The sequence below is a fragment of the Lepidothrix coronata genome, unplaced genomic scaffold, assembly GCF_001604755.1.
Source record: "Lepidothrix coronata isolate B3197 unplaced genomic scaffold, Lepidothrix_coronata-1.0 Scaffold8, whole genome shotgun sequence".
In the NCBI taxonomy this organism is placed as follows: domain Eukaryota; kingdom Metazoa; phylum Chordata; class Aves; order Passeriformes; family Pipridae; genus Lepidothrix; species Lepidothrix coronata.
Window position 1 is genome coordinate 8,799,954 of NW_016690188.1, and position 14,498 is coordinate 8,814,451.

The 14,498-nt window shown below is 34.4% G+C and overlaps 1 protein-coding gene across 5 annotated transcripts in view; it reads right to left on the reverse strand.

Annotated features, from left to right (window-relative positions):
• MYOF (myoferlin) overlaps nt 1-14,498 on the reverse strand; it is a 66,820-nt gene that overhangs the window by 9,233 nt on the left and 43,089 nt on the right. For 3 of the 5 annotated variants that reach the window (XM_017804094.1, XM_017804092.1, XM_017804097.1), the window contains 14 exons: nt 13,885-14,027; nt 13,407-13,580; nt 12,084-12,195; nt 10,610-10,687; nt 8,676-8,857; nt 8,425-8,583; nt 8,167-8,265; nt 7,699-7,860; nt 7,018-7,183; nt 6,326-6,402; nt 4,840-4,896; nt 2,693-2,704; nt 1,307-1,405; nt 629-754 (listed from right to left, as the gene is read on the reverse strand). In XM_017804094.1, coding sequence (XP_017659583.1) covers nt 629-754; nt 1,307-1,405; nt 2,693-2,704; nt 4,840-4,896; nt 6,326-6,402; nt 7,018-7,183; nt 7,699-7,860; nt 8,167-8,265; nt 8,425-8,583; nt 8,676-8,857; nt 10,610-10,687; nt 12,084-12,195; nt 13,407-13,580; nt 13,885-14,027 — 1,646 coding nt within the window. The remainder of the gene's footprint in view (nt 1-628; nt 755-1,306; nt 1,406-2,692; nt 2,705-4,839; nt 4,897-6,325; nt 6,403-7,017; nt 7,184-7,698; nt 7,861-8,166; nt 8,266-8,424; nt 8,584-8,675; nt 8,858-10,609; nt 10,688-12,083; nt 12,196-13,406; nt 13,581-13,884; nt 14,028-14,498) is intronic. The other 2 variants (XM_017804096.1, XM_017804095.1) reach the window with 1 other exon arrangement.

Here is a 14,498-nt window from a genome sequence, read left to right on the forward strand (position 1 = left end):
ATCCACAGTCACTTGGAAGTCTTTTGTTTTACTTTAACGTGTTCTGGATAATGAGACTTACTAAAAAGGCAAGGTTATATCCTTTGGCAATTTAAATTAATTCAGCTAGTTTTACGTCAACACAATTACTCAGTTTGCTCCAGCTGAGAACACGTAACAAATATCTTGTATTTGTTTCCCTCTCCAAAAGCATCGTTTAAGGTTCGGTTTGGTTTTTCTACGTTAGCATTATTTTAATCTATAGAAGTCATAGAGACACAGAAATAGTAGAAAATACCTTTTCCAAATTCATTCTAAAAAGGAATTTTTTTGCTCAGAATGTCTGCAGGTGAAACTTCAGTCTGTTCAAGAGGTTATCTGGGAAGGTTCTGTCCCGCAGGTACCAGGGAAGATTACATTAGTAGGAACGATACTTATTTTAGATTAACATGTATCACGTGTACTGTGAGCAATGCATAGTAGTACCTTCCTTGACACAGAAGGGTCTGTACCTAAGTAGTTACAAGCATCTTTTGCCCCTATTGATGCACACATCCATATTTCAGCTTGCATGTAGACCTACTTCAATGATAACCACTTACTCAGACTGCAACTAGCATTTGGTTATTGCCCATCATTTGAAATTTACCTTGAACTCTCCAACCACTGATGGATCGTCGTTGTCCTCAGATTTGCCTCTGTATAGTTTAAATGTATCACAGAAGTCTGTTAAGTTATTAAATTCAGGTACTTTTTCCAATTCACAGTCATACACCTTAAAAAAGGAAAAGTAAAATGAAAACAATGCAGTTTAGAAATCATAATTTTTATATCAAAGTGGAAGCAAATGCAATGTTTGGAGATGTGATCAAGCTTCATTTAGGCCTTGTTAAAAACAGAGTAAGTATCATGCCATAAGCTCATTTTTACTTTCTTCTTTATGTGTATTAGATGAGAAATAAAAGTGACTTCAAATTTTAATCAACAAACAATAAAAGTACTGATCCTCTGTGCTCATACTTTATCAATGTGTATGTTTATTTGGGATCTGCCTGGCACGCAAAGAAGTCAAGAGTAAAATCCCCCTTGACTGAAGGCAATATTAAACTCTTGATACATCTCCTAATAAGTGTATTTAAGTAGAAGAGAAGCCAAGATATCTTCTTAAAATTTTCATTTCACCACATGAATTAGTAATGAACCTTTACAGGAAATCAGGTATAGTTAAATTTTGAAGAGCATTTAAAATAACAGAGGGCACAGCTCTGATCAGGTCTTGGGTCTATAAACTCTGAGATACATTAATTTATTTTATCCTGAGCAATACCTTTAAAGTGTCATATCCTTTTTTAATATACTGTCCACATTTTTCATGTTCTCCTATTGAAGCATAAAATTTGCTCCACCAATCAACAATTTCTTCCTCCTTAAAGAAAAGCAAATAAAAGACTTTCTTATTAGAAGGTAAATCCTCTTTTATATCATGCTGTAAGGCAGAAAAAATGAACAATTAAGCATCATAAAAGATAATATACTCTAAAACTTATTATCAGTTAGGTAATATTAAATGTTCATCTGAAAGAGAATTAGAATGTAATTAATTAATGTATTGTATTAAGGCTAAAAAAATGGAATGTGTCTTACCCAGGTTTAGGTATCTAGTCTGTAATCCAGCTGTGTTGATAGTCAACAGCCAGCCACTCCAAGCATGTGATTAGTTACTGGTATCTAGATACCTATCTCAAAGTACTGATTTTGGGAGGTGTATTTCTCTCCTCCACCTTCTGGCAGGGCAGTACAGCCTAACCACCTGAGTTCTAAATTACTGGAGTCAGAGGATGTGCAGGTACACTTTGCTGGTGCACTCATTGCTTCAGCTGGTAAGGAACAGCACCATCACACCTGGTATTTTTTTACAGGGATTGCGTGACTGTAAGAACTACAGTGAACATGTTCAAACTTTCCCGAGGGATAAATGTGCTAGTTGCTTCCAACATTCCTAGTTATTTCAAAACCACTGCCATATAATAAAACTGGGACAGACCTGTAACTGCTCTAACCATACATCATTCCCTTAAAACCAGTGGAGACTGCCTGTATCATAACAGAGTCTTGCAGTTGCAGATCTACCTTAATGTTTACTGAGTGCAGCTGAAAAGGAGTAGTGAGTCTTGCCTCCTAAAAAATAGTACTTCAATAAGCTTCATGACACCCTAGGTGCTAGCAATCTATACATTTCCACTAATACAGTATTTATCTAAGTCTGATAATCACTGTGTTTAAGAGAGTGCTATTTTCTGCATTCATAAGGGTTGCATAATGTAATTATATACCCCTGAAAACATACTTCCATTGGTAACGAATAGCATTCATTCACTGTGTAAATTCAATTTTTTTTTAAGACTCTATGGATTTAAAGAGAACCTTAAATTATTATACAGATCATTAAAGGTGATGGTTTGTTTGGTTTTTTGGTTTTGTTATTTGTTTTTGGATTTTTTTTTATATATATGGCTTCTTATTTTAGTCTTTCATATTTTTCCCAAATTTACCACATCACAAGTTCACTGTAGGTTTTACATCAAATATTTTCAGAGATTACTGTTCTCACCCACATGCTTAAAATGCTAATTTAGAGGCAATATTGATATACTGATTTTCAACTGGATATCTCATTTACAAGAAAGCAATGTGTAAAAGTAGTATACATTACCTTCTCTGTAAGCTGCTCATGAGGATCAAGTCATAAAAAAAGAGCAAAATAGAAACAATGGTAAGGATATGATTTGTAGAATATTAGACAGTTAAACAAGCTTTAAAATTTTGAGGTTTTATACACAGTATGTATGTGAAGTAAGTTACTAACAATAATTTAGAAATGTTTTTGAAGAATATTCAGACAGCAAATGTTTAACTTGGATTTTTTTTTTCTGCTGTCAATATGTTATAGATATTAAGCTGGAGCACATATACATATAAATTTTGAAAAGCAGATTTTACAGAGGACTGTAAAACATTATCACCCTGTGCTTTGTTCTTCACATAGCAAAGCAAAACTGAGAGAAGCTTGGTTTTTATTGTATCATTGTAGTGTTACAGTCTGGATTCTATTTATTGATTTCCACAGTAGCATCATTCTCTGCTTTCATCTGCGGTTGCACAAAGCACTGGATCTGATTTATTTCAGATGAAAAATGTTTCTAAGAGCACTTACAAAACTGAACCTATTCCAAAGATTCTTTTCCAAACAAATTTCACATACGGAAGATTCAAGTGGGTTTTTCTGCTGTTTTTCACTATTTGCTTCTCTATAAAGTAATTTGCTAATGTTCAACATGAATTATAAAGTACAGTAACAACCAGTATATGTGTGTTTATAGATCTATCCATATAAGTATAAAAACAATGTGCACAATCCAAAATGCTTCACCTGTTAAATCACAGATACCATAATTATGACCTGATAGTCCATTAAGAGCAAGCATCATGCGTCCCATTTGGAAGCCATGATTAACAAGTGTCATTTGTGCTAGTGTTTTTTATTATACCTTGTGTTTTCATTTAAAAGCATTAGCCATAATTTTTTGTGAGAAGCAGAAGAAATGTGCAAAAACATTTTATGAATACAAACCAAATGCATCAATAGGTCAGGACATCACTCTGGTATATCATACTCATTTACTCCCATTTCTCTAAGTAATTATCTTGCTGGGGTGTTCAGGTCTACCATATCTTACTAGTCTTGTCTAACTTCAAATCAGAAACACAGCATAATTTTTTAAGGTTTGCATAGGACTGTCATTTTCTGGACAGTTGGAGTGATTTTTTTCTTGGAAATCATACTGTTAGCGATTCGCAAAACTTACAGGCAGAATTCATCAGATAATTTTGAATACTTTGCTATATTTAACTTTCACTTTGTTTAAACACTGGTTGGTAATGTTGACAATGTGAAGGATAACTTGCATAATTATGCAATAATAATTTAAACTCCTAATTTAAAGCCTTTTTCTACTGTGTAGAAGTCTTAATCTTTCATAATTTTGGAAGAATTTAAATTAGAGTATATGTTTTGGGTTTGGGGGGGTTTTTTGCCTTGATATACCTTTAAATGTCTCTTCAAATAATGCACTTGGTAGTTTTGGAAAGAAGAAATTAAGGAAAAAATAAAACTTTAAGACTTTTTTTAAAAATTCCCAAAGCAAAAAATAATCTTCAAGCTTTGGATATTATTCTTACTGAAAGTTGTAAAGCAGGATGTGCTTATGGAATGCCAAAACACAGAATAAAATGCCATATGATAAATTAGAGATTTTGGAGTGAGATATTCACATGATAAAAACAATGTGAGAGGTACTGTCCTTTTTAAAATGTATCCAGTGACTTTACTGTAGATTGTCACACATGACATTTTCAGGACATCAACAATGAACTATCAGCTTTTCAAACAATTTGGAATTATGGAAAAAAATTTCTATAATGCAGTGGATGCCTAGAGAAGTTAAAAGTTAGAATTTTACTTATCATAAAGTTATTTTATTTTCCACAAAGTAGACTTCTAGACAAAGTTTAAATATTAATAGTGTGGTTAAGTAATTCCTGTTGTGTTTCATGCTTTTACCACACAGATTCCAAGTAAGCTGAAACACAAAACAGGTTTTTAGTAGTTCATACATATTTTATATGCATAGTAAGACTTTCAGAACAAGGATACCTTAATATCCATAACTAACCACACCAGACTTACGAGCATCATCTCCTCCAAAATCTATGGCGGAACTGCCAAGAGATGTACACCCTCATGACCCCACCACATTAATATTCTGGTCACCTGCATGCATTAGCTCGGTACATACATACATGCACTGTTGTTGGAGAAGCCATTTTGCTGAGTGCTGTTGACATACTGCTTAAACACTGGAAATTGGAATGTAATTGATGAAATTTTGGTGTCCTCAAAGTATTGTCTGCATAGCATTTATACTTCCCACAGTTGTACTTATTTCAATTGGTTTGAATTTTCATTCCTCTAATATGGATGCTATCACTATATCCAGAATTGTATTTGGCTTGGGTGATGTCAAACTAAAAGAAATTGTGCTTCACCTTATATAAAATTTGAAATTTTCCCTTTATAGTTGAAACTACACAAATACAATCAATTTTGCCAGTGACTTTGAAGAGCTAAATCTTCTTTATTTTGTAAATATTTCTTCTTAAAAATTTTAAAGGAAATAATAATTCTCTGCACTTATATTAGAAGAGAAAATCTATTTCAGATAAAAGTTAGAGACTGTTCTAAGTTAAATATTAAGGACAATTTACATGTATGATGACAAGAAACACAAGACCATGGTCTATGATATACTTAAATTAGTCTGAATATCATGACTTTAGGATACAGAAGAAGAAATGAAGAAAGAACAATGCAATCATTAATATACTCAAATAAGAGTGAGAGTTGAAAAATCTAAATTCAGTAGTATTTACTTTGGGACCTCTGCAGCAAAGTAAAATTTTCTGCATTTTCAAAAGTCAAAATTGTGGATTAAGAGCCTGCAAAATTACTATATATTAAAGGACATAACCTCTGTGCTTCCTTTAACAAAACAGGCCAATCAGAAATTAGTGAAAACATCTTCTAGGTAAGGGAAACATTTTACATTCCTAAGAGAATTGAAAATTTTTCCTTGAAAATGCACTGTCAGGAATTTGTTTTCACTAATGTTTCAACTCAAGAGTAAAATTCTGCAAGCTAAATTATTTTTTACCTGGCAAGCAAAACTGTATTGTGGTGGTCCCGAAAGAATCAGAGCAGTAAAGATATTCACAAGGCACAACAGAAAAGGAAAGAAGAGAAGTGTTAGTGCAGATAAAACTGTTTCAGTGGTATTGGGTTTGGATGACTTCAAGGTAAGAGAGACAAAGCCACGGCTGTGACAAAATGAACAGCTGAAGGTCTGCACCCACCAAAACACACACCTACTTCTAACTCCTTTATCTAGAACTGCTCAGTCTGTGCCAGATTAGGCTGCTCCAACCACCATCACTGGGCAACTGCTAGTGTTCTATCATGTGCTATCAGTACCTTTGAACAAGTGAATTAATTCTTAAACCACTGGGTGAACCTTACCAAGCACAAAAATGCTATAGTTTGATGTTTACTATATGAAAACAAAGGTTACAATGATGAACATATCTCCTTTGCTTTTCTGTCACAAAGTGCCTTTGTTCCATCTGGCTTTCTAGAAGGTTGCATATGTTTCTGACAGTTTTGCTGTCTAGATAGTTTCTTAGAAATCACAGATCTGAAGAAAAAAGTAAAGCATCAAATTTCAAAGATTACCTGAGCTGTTAGCAGTGGCTGTGTGTCTTCCATATCAATTACTGTATCCTGGCGAGGTGCAGCAGAGAGCAGACTAACTGTAAGCCAAAGGTTTTATTAAGGCAATATGGTGTTGGAAAAATATCTTACTAAACAGTTTCATCAGATTTGAAATACAGTCACAGAAGATGTAAAAAAATTAATTTGTTATATGTTTGATACTCTAAAGAAAGCGATTAGTTGCCATTTTTTGCTAAAAAGCCACAATATATTTTTGTGCAGGACATGCAAACATTTCTCAAATATATAGACTTTTTTAAAAAAGAGTCAAACTTGGAAAAAATATAGAGGAAAATGTCAGGATTGTATTCAGAGCATTCTTGCTGGAATCCTGGGTTGTTACTTTGGTACCATTGCCAGGGTAATCTGCAGGTAGTTAAATTCTAAGTTGACACAAAAGAGGAACTTCTGGGAACTAGCACATCAAGCATAAGACTGGACTTGCCTTTGCATAATGTTCTCTTACGCTCCACAGAATATTGCCCTAATTAATACTCTGTTTTAGAGTTTCTTTCTTTCAGACAACATTATCTCCAAATAAGTACACAACATGAGGTAGCTATTCATCACTACAGCATATAGAGTAAACACTGAAGGTATGTAATTCTAGCATCACACAAGGAAGTAGAGCTTCTTATTTTCCAGCTTTCTACCTTTCAGTTGTGGTGCAATGTCCTCTTTAGTAGTGTAGGGGTCACAGCGAAAGCTTTCCAGTAAATCAATAGTACATTGTCCCACGATGGGCTTCCGTCCAAATGGTCTGTGGTCTATTACTTTAATAACAAGAGATGGACTGTATAACTCCTCTTTTGGCAAAAGCTAAAAATAAAAGGTTAGAGTTTTTTTATAATGCAAACAGAAGAAAACAGAAGAATAAAGATTCCCCCCCTAAATCAGAGTAGTTGCTTCATTTATTTCATATTGAACTACTATGCTCTATGGCTGTATGGTGAATCAAAACTTCTAACCTTATATTATGAATTAATAAAAATCAGTAAGAACAATTTTAATTGCCCCAAGTCTTGAATTTTCTAGACTCTTGCACAGATCCCATCATAGCAGTAGGAAAGTAGCCACATATCTACAGGTAAATTAATGCCTTTTCAAATAAAAAAAATATACATACTGCAATGGATTGTGCATATAAAATGGTACACTTATCAGTGACTGTACAGACACACTTACATGATCTTTATTAGAATTTTCAGGCTCATAAATTGCTTATAGTAAGTCAAAAGCATATGTTTGAGTTCTTCTATTCAGAACAAATCCTTGACCTTTAAAACTATAGAATAACTTATTTTGCTGTAGACAGCTGTTTTTTTGTAACATACCACTTTCATGAAGAGAACAGAAGATGGAAAATTCGGTGTCTTTTTGAGGTTTTTGATCACCACAGATTCCACCATTTCACCCCCACATTCCACAATGAGACTCGGAGACATAACAGGTGCCAGTTGGTAGTTTTTCATGTTTCGCAACCCCCAAGCCAGAATCTGTAAAATAAAATCCAGTACAAGCAAAAGTGGGAAGAGATATGAATATGCTTAATATAATACTCAAAAAGTAGGAAGAAAGAAATAAAGTCTTTTAAATAATAAAATCTGACTGGCAAAACATTTCAAGGTTCTAGTTCTAGGAATGTTAATGGAAACAGTGAAATTCCAAAACACGTAAGGAAGAGAATCCCCCATATTTCTCACTATGATTTTTTAAGTTTTCTTTAAGCAAATACACAAACTTACTGTCTAGAGGATGAGATGATTGTTCTTATATTCAGTTAGTTTAAGAGTAAGCCATACCTCAACAGCAGTGAGTTGAACTACTGGTCTGATTCCTTGAGGTACCATGTAAAGCTTTGGTGCTCTTTGTGATGGAAGAATTGGAAGGTTGGCACCACCCTATTAAGACATAAACACGAGTATAAGTTTTTCTCATCTTCCTTAGATGAAATACCTTGCAAGTATTAAGATAGTTCTTCACATATTCTCTCACTTTGAAAGGATATATAATGTATCATATTATATTACACATACACACACAAAAAAAGAAACATATACCTTGTCTCTCAAAATAAGTTCTGCAGCAAAAAGAATGTCTCCACTAGCTTTGCCGTTATTTGTTACAGGATACCAGAGCAGTTTTGGTGTGATGTCCTCTTCTGGGATTAACTTGACCATGGGGGAACAAACACTTCTTCCAAGGAATTCATCTTTACCCTGCAACCAAAAATAGCAATCACAGCCATTAATGTATTCTCAACCAATACAAATAAATAAAAAAGCAATCTGTGTAAAAGGATTTCACCTACCACTTGGTCACTGTCAAAAAGTTCAATAACAACTTTAGGTGGGTTTTGAGCTACTGTCTGTGGGTCCCCATAGATCTCAATTTCATTAAATATGAGAGTTTGGTCCCATGTAGGATTTAGAGTTGAATGAATGATCTCAGTTGTTTTGCTTTGATGGAGGAAAGAAACGTGAGCATATGGATCTGGAATATCATACAAAGATTAAAAGCACAGAGTTACAGACAAACAAAGCCCCATCAAGTCATAAAGCACGCAATCACAATTTTAATCAAATACACTATGTTCTTTTTTTGTGTTGTTACCAGCTCTAAGCCATTCTGTTTAAAACAAAAACAAACACATATATGTAATTTGCATTTAATAGAGCAATTTCCATTTGATTACTAAATCGCTTCCTTCATACAAGTCTTGATTAACAGAGTAATAAATGAAAATGATAAAATATTTTGTAAATCAGAAAGAGAACCTGAAAACTAAAATGAAACATTGTCTATACTAATCTCCTCTTACATCTTGTCTGTAGAAATTCTTTTTTGTTATCTCCATTGATATACAGCCTCATAAATAATACAAAGAAATAATTCTAGTTCTGAATAGTTGCCAAACAACAAATTCTCCCAGGCTATATAGCTCAGATCAATCTTTGGTTTCAAACATGCTTATTTATAGCAATCTCTTCTTGTGAAACAGCTGAATGATTAAAGTGGTCTAGGCCCAGTGTTTGGCAGGTCTTTAAATCATCAAGAGCTCTGTAGAAGGCATCTGACGATGGTCATTGATGTTTCCTGTATAAATTGCAATTCCTAAGGATTCAAGGCAATTTTAAAGGTTATCTTTAGGTCAGTTTCAATAGCTTCTGACTAGGTACCTGATCAGAGTTTTACAAAATTTGGCTAACTCTTAAAGCTAATTTCAGGGGAAAATAAAATGTAGATGAGCTAGTTTATGTATGACTGCATATGAGGTGCCTGTCCTGAATTACACATATGCAAATTAGAGGCATTTATTATTGTGTGTATTGCTTTTAAGTGCTGCATAGTGAAGTAAGACCAAATGCACACAGGTATGAAACCTTCCTCATTTCAGAAAATAGCACTGAAATATGTATAGTGCTATATCTTCTGTAACAAATGCATTACATTCACTCAATTATTACTTAAAACAGGGAGAAAAGGATGCAAATGGAGGATTATGGGGAAAGAAAATTAATTTCAGCTTTATCTTCTGCTGAACTTCCTTAAAGGAAGTGTAAAGTTTTATTCTTACAGAATCTAAATTCAATTTGCTCTCTGACTTCACAGTGAAATTTTAATTTTAATTTGCAAAAATTGAATCTTTGATAAATCTGGGTATCAGCCTGACTACAAAGATGTCAAATGGATACAATACTGTTGGAATACCTAAGAGCTGGAAATAAAAAGGCAAGCAGTACACATTTATAAATGAAAAAAAGTTATGCTTTTTAGTAAGGCACAGTGTAGTTCTTCTACAAGTTCATCTCCATAATGAATTCATATAAAAAAACCTGAACACCATATAAAAAAACCTGAACACTGAGAGGCAGTTGGTGATGTGACAGCCATCCAGCTTTCTCCATCCTTGCTTTTGTGCAAGCTTCCTGCACAAAAAAACTGCATGTAGACTTTGGTTAGAAGAAGAAACTAAGGCAAGAGGAAGGGACTGGTCATGGGAAATTCAGACCGTATTTGAAATCCCATTCTCTTACTGAGTATTCATTGGGAGCAACAGGTACTGCACACATAAAACACTGCATTTTTGGTTGCTTCTGGGGCAGTACTAACCAGAGATCATACCTAACAAAGCTGAGACTTTCTTTACAGAGCAGTTTTAGTAGCTGGGACCTACACACAAACCTTAAGATGTTCTACAGCTAAATCAAGTTACTGGTTCATGGCAAAAGGATTTTCCCATACCTGAAAAACTGTCTTTGTCTAAAGCCATGAGGTTTCTTGCCTGGTAGACGTAACAGCGAAGGTGGTAAGTATATACTCCTGTATCAAATAAATAAAAACAGTTCAAGTGCATTATACGGGCTTCATTTCTGTAATGAAGATATTTTGAGTTTATTCAAATGCCTTACACATTTTAACACAAGAACTGTAGTAACATTTATGGTTTTCTTGTGACAGGTATATTAATACCTCAGTTAGCACCTGAGAACATTTGTTCCAACACAAAGCAGAAATGAAAAAGCCCTCTAATGCTATTTGGGCTTTTTTCGCCATATGATCATCTAAAAATCCTTGTATTCAAAAACTCCTGTTTGAAACAGCATGACAATCTAGCTCATCCAAAGAGAATCAATAACTGGGCATTCCTGTGCTTAATTTAAATATTCACTACAGCACTTCCAGGGACCTGAGTGTTTCACATTTTTAGCTCTCCGCTCTAGAAAATTATCCCAATTGCAACTCTGTCTCTTGAACTAAAAGATTAAAAAAAAACCAACAACAAAACACTGCAGGTAAGGTGGAATAACTTTAAAAGAAGATGTGAGAGTTTCCCAAACCCAGGACAGCATGTGGTGCAGTTACTACAGCCTTTCTTTAAAAGGTATCACCTCTAACCCCTTCAGCCCTCGAAAAAATCTGAGCCACTCATAGCCTCATTGAGCTGAAACCTCTGAACTCTGGCAGGAGAAGGTGTCATTTTCCTCCAACTGTGGTATTTATTAAAAAGAAACTGCAATAATTTTCCTCAGGTTCTAAAAGATTTAAGATCTAGGCACCCATTCCCAGCAGGGAAATCAAGTTCTGCAGAGTCCAAAGAAAGACAAGTGTTCCAGTCAGAGCTCCTCAAAAAGGATTTTAAATTTCAGGATTGGTCTCTATTCCTGTTAACTAGCACTGGTGGCTCCCATCTCAGTGTCCCTGCTTTTGTGAATCACATTACAGTGATTACGAGGCATTTAAAACCAATCCAGGTTGGCAAAGTTACAGTTTTGTTCACTTTGCCAACTCAACTACATGGTACTGCTTCCTCTGTGTCAGGCATTGTCTGACCCTGCACTGAGCTGGTTAAGTGAGCTAAAACAACAAAAAACTGACTGTATATACATCATCTCTGTTGCATTAGCTCCCTGCATTGTCATGGAGGGACCCCAATGCTAAAGATGCATCATTTAAGACAGCATAAATTCAGGTGCTGCAATAGTTAGCTTTAGAATTCCTGTCCCATACAGGTTTTAAAAATGGCTGTGTGACAGTGAACTAAAACATCAAAATGACAAACTGTAATTTTTATTTTAATAACCTAATTAGGGCCCAATCAGGGATCTGATAGTCATTTTAACAGAAGGTATATAAAGCTAGATGCAAAACGTAAAGTATTATGAAACCGGGGAGAAACAGATATGATTTTTCAGAAAGGAATTGTTAAAGAACCTACTGTCAAAGTGGCAGGAAACAAGAGGTGTATTGGCACCAAACACCTTTGTAGCTGAGTCTTTGGTTTTGTCAGAACTCTTTCCTTCTCCATCATCAACACTGGTGTCTGCTCCCTGAAGTTATATGTAGAAAAAAGTTATTGAGTATTTACAAACATAGAAGGAATCTGAGAAAAGGGGACTCTGTGTGTGAATTTATGGGTTTCAGTCTCTCCTCCATAGCAAGGAGAAATTTACTTCTGTGAGTAAATGTACTTTAAGATGTTTACTCATGTCCAGAGGTCATTTCCTGTTGCCATTGAAGCTGTGCAGAAATCATATCCCACCATTTCATCTTACTTCCAGGATGTCTTATTTCTGGAGTTACACTAGCTACCTCTCAGCTCAGATTGAAGGAGAGGTTGCAGGTGTCCTGCACTGCACTGTTGCAGAGAACTGCTCTAAGGCTTTATCCAAGCAATAGCCCAGGAAGTACAGTCATAAGCAAAACTGATATAGGAATTATTAAACCCTGTGAAACCAAATTAAGTGGAAAAAGAAAATGCTCTCAGCGAATCCTTGGTCATCATTTGATGTAAAAAAGAGAAACAAACCAAGAAAAAAGTGCAAACTGTTGTTAATGCTATACAATCAGACTCAGAAGTCCTATATATTTTATAAAAACAAAGTAGCCTTCTCACATGATTTGCTACAATTTGTATTTTGATAAATAGAGCTTATCTGTGAAGTTGTGTAACCTGAAAACGCGAGGAATAATTACATTTTGGTCATCTATTTGTGACATGTGACATATGACATTCTGGCTTCTCCAACACTTGCTCTCCTTTCTTGTGCTTGGTTGTTTATACATGCAAATACTAATCAGGGGCAGCTGTTTCAGTGCCACTTGTTTGTTGTGCTCATGTTAATATATCTAAATTATGTGCATGAAAATCTTGAGCTACCTTTTCACTTTACTTGTTTTTACTTAAAGAAGGCTTATTTAGTAATTTGGCCTTTTGCTCTAAATCTCATGTAATGCAGTAAAAAAAAAATTGAAAAAAAAAGTAATAAAAACAATCAAAAGTAAATATAAAATATATAAATTATATATAATATCTAATATTTTCTATGCAATATAAAATATAAAAAAATACTAATACAAGAGTCTCTACTCCAACTTTAATGGTCCCTTTCAGACTTTAAATAATTTAAACAATATAAACTGTATTAGTTTCTTAGTTACGTATCAGTCTAACAATTTAAGAATGACTGATATACTTGTTTATTTACTGTGAATTAACAGTTTGACCTTTGAAAGACTTTTTTGATACACTATCCCTTACCAAAGCACCTTCAAGTTTAAAGATAGCTGCAGCACCATGTGTCTCTGAGGGAGCCATTTTTCGTCTCCATCGTCTTCGACGGAAGGTATCAGAACTGCGTTGTTTCCAGTGAAATTTCCAGCCAATCAAGGAAGCATATTCCCATCCTTCTTGATCTTCATATGATGATATTCCCTAGAGGACACAAATTCTTGTTATCCATAGTGTTGTATGACCGTAATGAAAAAAAGCAGCACTTGCTCTGGCAGGCCTAAAATTCCCCTTATAAACCAAAGCTAGTAACATCAATTTAGAAAAAGATAAAGAAAAGGAATATAATGAAAAAATAAAAGGTTGTTCTAGATTTTTTTTTTTGTTTGGTATTACATTTTTTCTTTACTCAGGAAATGAGAAATTCATGCAGTTTTTTTTTTAAAAAAAAAGGAAACTCAGACTGTTACAATGTGCAAGTCCCTGACTGGATCTCTCTTTTGCTTACCCTTCCTGCTGTTACTGCTTCAGGTAAATCCCTCCTACGTCTCCGCACCAGTCTTCGTCGTCGATGTGTGTGGTACATTTTTTCTGCAGCAACCCATGACTTGGGCTTAGTGTCTGGAGGAATAGTAATTCCATATTCCCACCCTAAAACAGAATTGATTAGTTGGTTTATTTTCAGAAATAGAAGTAAGATACAAAGAAGAAAAGTATGGGAAATAGAGTGACTGTACCTAAAGGTACAGTCTGTACCAGACTGTAAAGGATGAAGCTTTATCACACAAGACTATTCAGCACTGCAGAACCTAAATGTCTAATAGCCAGGGGGCAACTGATGACATTTTAATGATGCTAATATATGTGACAATAAAAATCTCAATATTAAAACAGATACAATATATTTCAAGTTCTTTTCTTCTCATTCTTGTTTTTTTTTCAGATGTTGATATCACATTTTCATACTTCACCACAGGAAAAACTCATCTTTAAATAAGAGTTCTGTGCACTCTTGTAACTCCAGCAGATTGGCATTTAAAGGAACACCAACCATATGAACTCTGATCATAAAACTTTAAGAACTAGTATTTTGACTATGTAATATAATTCATTTGCCAAATA